The 10,143-nt window shown below is 42.9% G+C and overlaps 1 protein-coding gene across 2 annotated transcripts in view; it reads left to right on the forward strand.

The window, feature by feature from the left end:
- arid5b (AT-rich interaction domain 5B) overlaps positions 1-9,613 on the forward strand; it is an 88,124-nt gene extending 78,511 nt beyond the window's left edge. For both annotated transcript variants that reach the window (XM_027157166.2, XM_027157167.2), the window contains 2 exons: positions 3,614-3,809; positions 6,048-9,613. In XM_027157166.2, coding sequence (XP_027012967.1) covers positions 3,614-3,809; positions 6,048-8,177 — 2,326 coding nt within the window. In that variant the 3' untranslated portion in view covers positions 8,178-9,613. The remainder of the gene's footprint in view (positions 1-3,613; positions 3,810-6,047) is intronic.
- Positions 9,614-10,143: the final 530 nt, after the last annotated feature.

The following is a 10,143-nucleotide window of genomic DNA, read 5'->3' on the forward strand; positions in this document are numbered from 1 at the left end:
TCAGATGAGATGATGTCCTTACGGTCGTACTCATACGTTTAGCCAAGTGAAGGAACACGTGATTTATATGAGCATGTCTGCTGCCTGATGTTTATTAGTGACCACAAGGCATTGCTCAGGCTGACCTTATTAAAGCCCTGTTTAATCAGCGCTTACTCGATTGCCAAACAAAAGCATTGCTGTCCTTCACCTCTTAAACCTGAGTGTATTCTCTTCACAAAGGAGGAGATTGAGGAAGCCAGATAAGCTGGGCTACATTACAAAGGCCGTCTCATTTAAATAAGCAGCGCAGCACGTGAGCGGCTCCTTGGCCCAGGCTGTAGGAACACCTGAGTCTGCAGCAGCTCGGCACGTTCATCTGGCCAGGAGATGAACCCCGGCCAGAATGTAGGACCTAAAATAACTTAGCGCAGTGTGATTGCAGATGGTTTCTCCGTTTCGCTGCAGCAGACCTTCATCTTCTGTTAATGTATTTATTAAAACCGTAACCTTCACTACACTAAGAATTCTTCAGCTGTCATGTTCATTTCTAGCAAAAAAAAGTCTGATTATAGAAGCAGGGAAAGTAAAGGAAATCTCAAGGGACTATTTGGACACAGAACGGGGTGGTGCAGCATCACAGGGCTTTTACTGAAGTAGCACGCCTGACTGTAATGGACTGACAAGCATAGGCTGATGTAAAAGTCTCACTCAGCATGTCCTCCTCTGTCCAAACACTGCTAGCGGGCGCTGGCACCACTATTAGGTTAAGCTCATGCTCGGAGATGTAATCAGTCATTCTGGGTCTGGTGGAGCTTGTTGAAAGCATGGGGAGGGGGAGGAGGAGGAGGATGAAGACCTGTTGCTCAGGCTACTTTTTCTTTCCAAGATATTTGTTATGCCTCACGTTAGAACCATTATTTCCTCAGTGAAATGGATTCCTGCAGCCTGCTATGTGCCTTTTTTCTGAAAATCAACCAATTATTTATCATTTATTATAATCTACAATAAAGGTCATCGCTCATTTCTGTTGTTTTGTACCATTTACCTTTCTTTTCCTCCGTCACTTTTCTCCTCACGCTCCCTCGTTTTTATAAAGGACGGTTTAAATGTAGACTTCCTGTTTTTTCTACAAGTTAATACCTGCATCACACGGAGCTGTCTAGCTGTCAATCAAAGTGCAGAACAAGAAGATTTTAAAGATCGAACCATGTCTGCGTCTTAAAAACATTTTTCTTTCATTAAAGCAAACACGCCACGGTCTAAGACCTTCTTTCATATTTATTTTTAGTAACATGGTAAAGGAAGGGAACCGTTGAAGCCCTATATGGCCAAGTGGAGGAAATTTATTCGGAATCCATTCCCTGACTTCACAGCAGGGACATTTTCATTCTTATCTCAACAGTCGAACATAAAAAAAAGTGCCCATATATAAACACACAAGTGAAACAGAGACGTCTGATATCAATTATTCTCTGGACCCTTAAAACAGGGGAATTATATACAGTCCACACGAGCCTAATTTTAGCCGTTTTACACAAACTAAATTGGGCCGTCGTGAGACCTGCTTATGGCTCGGAGAGCGTGCACAGGGAGCCGGGGGCATGGGAGGGGGTACAGATGACTTCAGAGGATTAGCTGCAAACAAGATAATTCATTGTGTGCATTATTATACCCTTATTATATAAACATGAAGTGAAACATTACAGTGGGAATCAGGTATTTGGCAGCTGCTCGCTATTTTGATTTGACCACGTGGAGCGAGCCGTTTTCCAGTTTTAGCAGCTGTAACATGTTTAAACTCTTTTGGTAATGGGATCTGAAGATTAATGTTCCCTCTGGGCTGCTGCTTAGCTCTGCCGCTGGCCTGCAGCCAAACCCCCAGCCAGCATAGTTCTTCTACATGCCTCCCCTGTACAGACCCTGTCTGAGCATGCTCCAGCTCCGAGAGGCCTGGGCGGCCCGCTGTTGGGTAAACACCCGGCCCAGAAAATAGAGGAAACAAATTCCTCTGGAGGAACCTTGCAGATTTCATAAAACAGTGAAAAGAAATAAGATGAAAGGAATGGGCAAGAGATCGCAGAAGTCAGAGGAAGAAGAGATCTAATAACAGAGAGCGCTCACATATTTAGTGCGTCTTTGGTCCTGTTGCGTTCCTACATGATGACATGTTAAGTGTTAATTAACAGTGGATAGCTGCGTGCTTCTGACCAGCTTTTACTAAACCAGATGATAAAAACTTTAAACTAGATGAGCAGACTGTTCTGTACATCACCAATTACCAGCTTCTTCATCAGCACAAGTCACGCTTCTATTGTGTCTGTTTGGGTTTAGCTGCAACCAAAAAGCTTTTAATTAGGATTACGTGTGTGTGTGTGTGTGTGTGTGTGTGTGTGTGTGTGTGTGTGTGTGTGTGTGTGTGTGTGTGTGTGTGTGTGTGTGTGTGTGTGTGTGTGTGTGTGTTATCTCCCATTTGGCCTCGCATTTTTTATTGAAGGAATTCTTTATTTGAAGGAATCTAAAAAGAGCTCAGATAAACACACACACACACACACACACACACACACACACACACACACACACACACACACACACACACACACGCACACACACATATCTAGCCAATATCAGCACAGTATGCTCAAATCTCAACCACGTCATATGCTAATTGGGGGTGTGCATAGGATTGGTCTTTTATTAGCTACACACAGCATCTACACCAAATCCATTCAGATGAGCAGACTGCCACATTTATAGCTTTGTATATTTACTTGATAATGAATATGCAGGAGTTTATTGGCATATATAAAGGCTTTATTGTCATATATCTGCGCCATAAAGAGAAAATCTTACTCTGTGAACCGTTCTATTATAATTTATATGGACACGAGGAAAGAACTAAAAAAGATAAAAGCCTTTAAAAATAAAGAAACAAACAAATATAAAGGACAAATAATGTGGGCTGCAGGAGATGTACATACACACACACACACACACACACACACACACACACACACATCACCACCTACAGATTACAGAGTGGAGTCACTGCGAATAGATTACTTTAGCATCAGTTATGTGATTTAGTAATAGTGAAAGTTAACCTGACTAAAGAGCAGGTTTTATATTTGCAGAAGCTTTTAGTATTAAGCCACAAGTTTGCACCTTTAAAAGCAACAGAATTCAGATAAAGTCTATTGCTCAGACGTACTATACGGAGATAACTCTCTATCTGAGTGACTCTCTGACCGCTGACGTTATGTACGTGTGTATGTAATGTATACGAACAAAATTCATCATTTACATTTTGTTCTTGTCTCTAGTTTGTACATGATGTAATTAACACAGTTACTGTTTGTAAATCACCCATATAACGTAGGTCTTATTTATTTATTTATTTATTTACACAACAAATGAATGTGTTATTTATTTTATAAGATTTTTATGATTATTAAGATTTTTATTATTATTAAGATTTATTATAAGATTTTAATAAATCAGCTTCTAAATGTTTTAATTATTCCTACTGTAGAAAAGATTGAACTGTTTAATGTAGTAAAAGAAACAGAGGAGGAAAGATTGCTGAGTTGTCTGTTAGACCGGGGCACTGATCTATCACCTTCCTTCTCTGCAGGCTAATCTTGCCCTATGAGAGGTATACGAAAGGAGAGGAGGACAAGCCACTACCCCCCATCAAGCCCCGAAAGCAAGAGGCCAGCACCCAGGAAGGGGGCAACAAGTCAAAGTTGCCATCCACAAAGCGCAACAAAGACGAACAAAATCCAAAGGGCTGGAATGAAAAGGACGCCTCGGCGAAAGTCCCCGAGTCGGTCAGTCTCCCATTCTGCCTCTGAACCCAGAGCTTCTCAAAAGCAACACTTTCCTTTGTACAACATGGCAAAACAAATAGGTGAAAAACATGAGCAGGCATTTCTGGCAGCCTGCCCTTTGGGTCCTTAACATATAAATTGTCAAATGCCTGTAAGAATGGCTCTGTCATGAGCATCTGGTTTTAACATCATTATTTAAGCTGATTTGGAGACATTGAACGCTTTGCTACGGCACGGTAAATCAAAATGGTATTTTCCTGCCTCAATGATTCCAGACCAATTTTTATGCTTTGCCTGATTCAGTTATATTCTTTATGTGAACGTGTGCTTGTGTGGAGAACACTGGGCTTTCTCTCTCTCTCCTACCCTCAGACTCACAAATCAAGTGAAGGAGAAAAGATCATGTCCATAATGCTGTTATTGACAAGACCTATTGTGCTGAGAGCGACGCTAAAGGGGGGGCGGGATCGGGAAACTCCTGCCGGCAGATCTGATTGGCCGATTCTCATATTTAAGTCCTTGTATAAACTGCAGGCTTAATATTATCCCTGAAAAGCAATAAATCCACGGTGATTTGCGAATGCCTGCTAAATGAAAAAAGAAAGAATAAAGTGGGAGTGAGAGACACTCTGTAAGGGGAATAAAAATTGTGTTGCTATTTTCACACAGATAACAAAATGATTACAGAGAGGATGAAAGAGCTGTTTGAATTTCTCTCTCGAAGTGTCATATTCCGACACATCTCAGAGCTGCTACACGGCACATATTCATTTCTGCTGTGCATGAAATGAGTAATCGGCTGTGGTGTGGAAACAAAGAGAGCTGTTGTAGGGCCTGACTGCTTTTCCAGTGGCATGCCTAGCTCATCTGTCTGGAATGTCGTGTAATTTAAAAGCCCTCCACAGATAATTGATTGTGCATCGTACAAGGGAGAAGATGAAATGGAATTCCGTGTTTGAGGCAGAGCCGGTGCAGAAGATGGGGGGAAAAATTAATATTTCAACCAAAGTTACACATCTGATATGTAGCAGAAATTCTGCGGGGCAGATGCCGGGATTTGTCTCTTGGCTCAAATGCCATTTGAATACAAATATAGGCTTTGCTGCTAGGGTAAGAATCAGAACGCTGTCTGTTAATTCTGCCTCCGTAAACAAAGACGATCGGGGCTTTTGATTGAAACGTACTCTGCTAAAAGGCAGTCACACCCCATTAGGACTGTGTAATCTTGGCTGCTAGTCGCTAGCCTCTTAAGACCGCCGTTCGACGTTGTATTAAGTGCATGTCAGAACATCGGCTTCAGGGCAACAGACTCGGCGATCCTGCAGGTCAGGGTTTCTCAGCATTACAGTGTTCAATACACACAAGTTTATTAGGAAAACCTGTATACCTGCACATTTATGGGATGTTTTAATCATGTGTCAGAGTCATGCAGTTACATGTTCACATAAAATATCAGAACAGGGAAAATATGATCTCAGTGACTGTGGCAAAAAGTGCTGATTATGCTTTACAAGGAAAAGTATTTTATTAATTAATTAATACATTTTTACATTTTTCCCTGAAGACATTTTTCTGTTAGTTTTCACTTGATCATTGTTGGCCGCCAAAATCACAATAAGGTGAAAAATGTCTGGAAAGGTTCGACTTGGTTTCGGGGGGTTTTTTTTCCTTCATAAAAGCCTACAGTTTTAACAAGGCGGTGTAAGGTGAATAGATGACGCAGCATTTCACCTGACTGAGGTCAAGCGTTTATGACATTTCCCCACTGACACTGGAGAAGAATAGAAGTGAGCTCTTATAGAAATGTTAGTCTTGGGAACAGCTGAAATTATAACTCTGACACTAGAATCTTTTGAAAGTCAGCAGCAGATCTGTTATGTGTCCCGAAGGGCGGATTTTAAGGGGATAATATAACATTGTCAATCTTATTAAGCCTAGGTTTTGTTGTAGATTATATTAGACCATCACCTACAGCAGCTTTTAATAATTAATACAGCTCATGTTGGTGCAAGGGCTGTGATGTTGTCCATTTGTAACATGCTGCATTATCTGTGGTACTGAACTCAAAACCAGATGGGCTGAACTAATTTTTCCTGAAGGGCGTCTTCCAAGAGATTGTTTAAAAGATTCTGCAAGTTACATTAACATACATGCACAGTGTAGCTGGAGTGTGTGCTACGGTTGTGTCCAGATAAGCACTAACTGTCTCTTTGTCTTCATCCATATTTGTGCCTACAGGCTGCAGAGGACATAAAGGACAAGGAGGAGCTCCAGGAAGATGTGATTGTGAAGCCAGAGGAACATCAGTTCCAGGTTTCAGCCCAGATTGATGGTGAGGCAAGGAGTCCGACCACAGACGATGGGGATGTGCAGCTGGTCCTCAACGAGGAGGAGAAGAAACCAGTGCTCAAGAAATCCTGGGATGGTGGTCCACATGAAGCAATCAAACATGCATCACTTCCACAGGATGGCATGCCACTCAAATCTGAGGATTCGGAGGTTTTTCCCATTGAACCATCCATGCCACTACGGCACTCCCACCCTCTTCCAAACTGTTACGCACAGGACCAATGGCAGCATGGGACAGCAGAATATAAAGCACCTCCATACACCCTGGGAAAAACAGAACAGGCTGGTGTAAAAGACAGCCAAAACCATGTAGGGTTGGTGCTACCCACCTTAAAGCAAAGATCTCTGCACCCCCACTCAGTACCAGAGATCCCAACAGAGAGGGCTGAACTCCCCACCAAGGAGGAGAGCTTCTGCTACAATCCACTTTTGTATCCTAGAGTCAACCCTGGTATCATGTCCCCCCTTGCTAAGAAGAAGATGCTGTCACAAGTGAGTGGCACAAGCTTGACCAACACTTACCCCTATGGTCCACCTCCCCCATTAGTCAACAAACAGGCATCAAGCAATAGTACAGAAGAAACAGCCTCTGAGCAACCAGGCGCCCAGGTCCCTTCCTCTACAGGTGAGGCAAGTGTCGTGATCAAGCGTCCATCTGTCATACAGCATGCTCAGAGTTTCAAGCTTCGAAGTAGTGAGGACAGAAGAACTGCTATTGAAACCTCACATAGAGAGGTGTGTGGTGAGAGGGAGATATACTCTTCTGAACAACCCCAGCATCAGCCACTACACCAGCCACAGTCAAGCCCTACAGGAGAGTCTTTCATTGTAAGAACCAGTCTTCATTCCAGTGTGGAGAAATCCAGTGAGGTACCTCGCCATGGGCAGGTACCGAGTTTTCTGGGTGAGTTCTGCTCCTCGCCTCACCTGCACAGCCTCTACCGACAGACAGAGCACCATCTAAGCAAGGAACAGCTAAGCAAATACCTAAATAGAGAGGTATACCCACGGGACTGTGAAACTGCACATAGTTTCCCTCAGAGTCAGCATCCTGACAGTCTGACTTACTCACCTCGTCTGAATCAGAAAGAAAAAGGCCCTCCTAGTGAAAAGGTGCCAGAGGAGCAACCGACAGATCTGAGCCTCCCAAAACCCTCTTCACACAAACTGCACCACTCCACCTCATCCCTCTGCAACCTTTCACATTCCATGATGCAGCAGGACATTAAAAACACTCCTCTTTTTCAGGCAGGTAGCAGTCAAAGTTCAAGCCTGGACTATCACCCCAGAGCCTGTCGAGTTCCTCCTATGACTGTGTCTACTCCAAAAAAGGTGGTTGAACCCCAGCTTAAAGCACACAGTGGCCGTGGAGAAGAGACTATTAGCTACAAGATAGATGAACTGGCACGGCCTATACTAGGAACCAAAAGTAGCCCACAAAATGTTGGTGCAGCACGGCCACTTAAACGGAATCTAGAGGAGTTGGAGAATGGACCCACAGAGAAGAAGATTCGGGCTGTGACCCCAATGCACTGCTCCACACCTAGAGACATGCAGGTAAAAGTGCGGACCCCAGAGCCTGACAGTGAACCCATGAAGCCGGCTGAGCCGGCACACGCGGTGCACATCAACAACTACGCTGCCGAGGGACACAAGTTTCCGATGCACTCCGCAATCTTCCCGGGATTGTATCCTGGGACATTTGTATCTCAGGTTCAGGACATGTGTGACAGCCTGGGCCCTCATGCCCCTCCTGGTTATTCGCATCCACTGCAGTACTTGAAGAACCAGGCTGTCATTTCGCCACTCATGCCCCAGTTCGCAATCCATTCCATAATGATGCAAAGACAGTTCTTGGCCCAGGCGGCCAATCCAGCCCACCTGTACCGGCACCCGATGGGGACTTCATACGGAGATATTCTCCATCACGGCCTTTACCCCATGACAGCCCTCAATCCCCAGCCAGCTTTCAGTACCCCACAGCTTTCCTCAGTTCATCCTAGCACCAAACTCTCTTAGAATGAACCAGACATTCCGCTAGCTGTAGTGGCCTTGCCCACACTCCTGACTCAAACCCAAATGGTCCCTATTCCCAATAAGCATGGCTATGCCATCGACTACACAGCTAGCGGCATTAGATGCTTTTATTTTAGGAGCGGTGTTTCTGTTATTTGTCCTTTTGCCACTCAAGTTTATGATTTGCACATTTCTTTGAACATGGGCCAGCTGAGCTGATTGTGTCTTGTTCTCAGAGTGCTGTTTGCAGGTATCAGTTGTCTAGTTTGAATAATGTTGCATTGGCAAGAGTATGTCCCAATGGAAGAGCAGGAACTCTCACTGAAGATCTGAGCGTCCAGTGCATCTAAACAAGTGACAAATCAGTGCAATCACAGTAATGCTGTTTCAATCAATCTGTAGAACTCTGATGTGAAACACTATTGATGACAAAATTTACAGGAGAAGCTGCCTGGTGAACTATTGTATGTTTGCATATTAATCCTTACTGTGCATCTTTTTTTATGTATCTGTGTGGTAGCTTAGTGTTTCAAGCCTGCAGGGGTTAAACTACTAAGATCTAAGTATTTCTCCATTTACAAGAACCACAAGAGATTTGAACATTGCAGTTGGTCGTATTATCCAGCTACATGTAAATAAAACTAACGAAGCTTTCCTCAAAAGAATCTTAACCTTCGACAATAAAATGTGATTTAGGTCTCACACGCTTTTCTGACCGCCCATCTGCTGGCATCCCCTTGAGTTCTTCTCACATTTAGCAAAGTTCTCACCCATATGCCAGGGCAAAGTGGAATGTGTTTGTAAAATGTAGGACCGAGGTGCTTGTACATAACCTTAGCTAACTGAAAACACTTTGTATTATAGTCACTGGCTACGTAAATGTCTGACTGCGCTGAACCACAAGTTCTATACTGGGATCAGATCACTTTGCTCAAGATGGGATGAAGCTTCAGGACTACTTTGCTATCAGAAAGTGGCTTTTGTCTTTGCAGACACACACTTGTGATCACAGTTTACTCAGAGCAGTTCTTTTTAAGAGTTTTACCAGAGATATACCAGGCTACACTCGGGGATGTGGGGGTGGTGTGGGGAACTTGGGAGCACTTACTGAAGCACACACAAAAGGCCTCTGCTGAAAGATGTTATAGCAGCGGATGTCAAAATTAGCTTAAAATATTCTGCAAAGAAGTGTTATGGCATCGATCACCAACAAGGTCTCATTTAAAAAAGGTTACAATTTCTTTGCACAGAGAATTTTGAAAACATACAAATACGATTTAAAGTGACACAATCTTCGTAGGATTTTTGTTTCTTTCTGTATTAGTAGCGGAAATTAAACTTAAAAGTTCAAGAAATGTATTTACTCCAGCTGTTTGGAGTAGCACTCAAGGTTGCTATGTAACATTTTTAATAAGAAATAAACCATTTTATAAGATGAAGACGTCTACACTTTTATCTATGTAATGCGTCCCATGATGAACACGGTGTACATTTCAAGCACAGACGCTAGACTCTAATTTACTTGTGCGGCCGAACGAATCGTGCACAGAAAAGGTTCGTTGTATTGTTACAATGAATATTTATAAAATGTACGTCGGTGTTGTTTTCTACGTGCTCTTCTATTCTGTGCTCTTTGTTCTTGCAAGATTTCTCAAACATTCTCTGAAGAATGGAGTTAAAACGCAACACAATTCATGTCCAGTTTAACGAAGATAAAAGTCTCAGATTTGCTGAAAAACAACGTCGTAATATCCAGGTTCTGAAAATCCTCATTTAAATGGAGAGAATAAACTTTTCTGCAGTTACTTTACAAGCCATCATTTTAATTGTGTATTGTGTAATTTGTCTTCAACCAGAAGAGTCTCTGCGAACATAATACCTGCTCTTCTGTCATACTAAATTGCACACATTTAGGTGTAATCCATGAATTTATAAGCATTCGCATAAATTCCACTCTACGTTTAAAGGT

This window comes from Tachysurus fulvidraco, chromosome 8, assembly GCF_022655615.1.
Source record: "Tachysurus fulvidraco isolate hzauxx_2018 chromosome 8, HZAU_PFXX_2.0, whole genome shotgun sequence".
Taxonomy (NCBI): domain Eukaryota; kingdom Metazoa; phylum Chordata; class Actinopteri; order Siluriformes; family Bagridae; genus Tachysurus; species Tachysurus fulvidraco.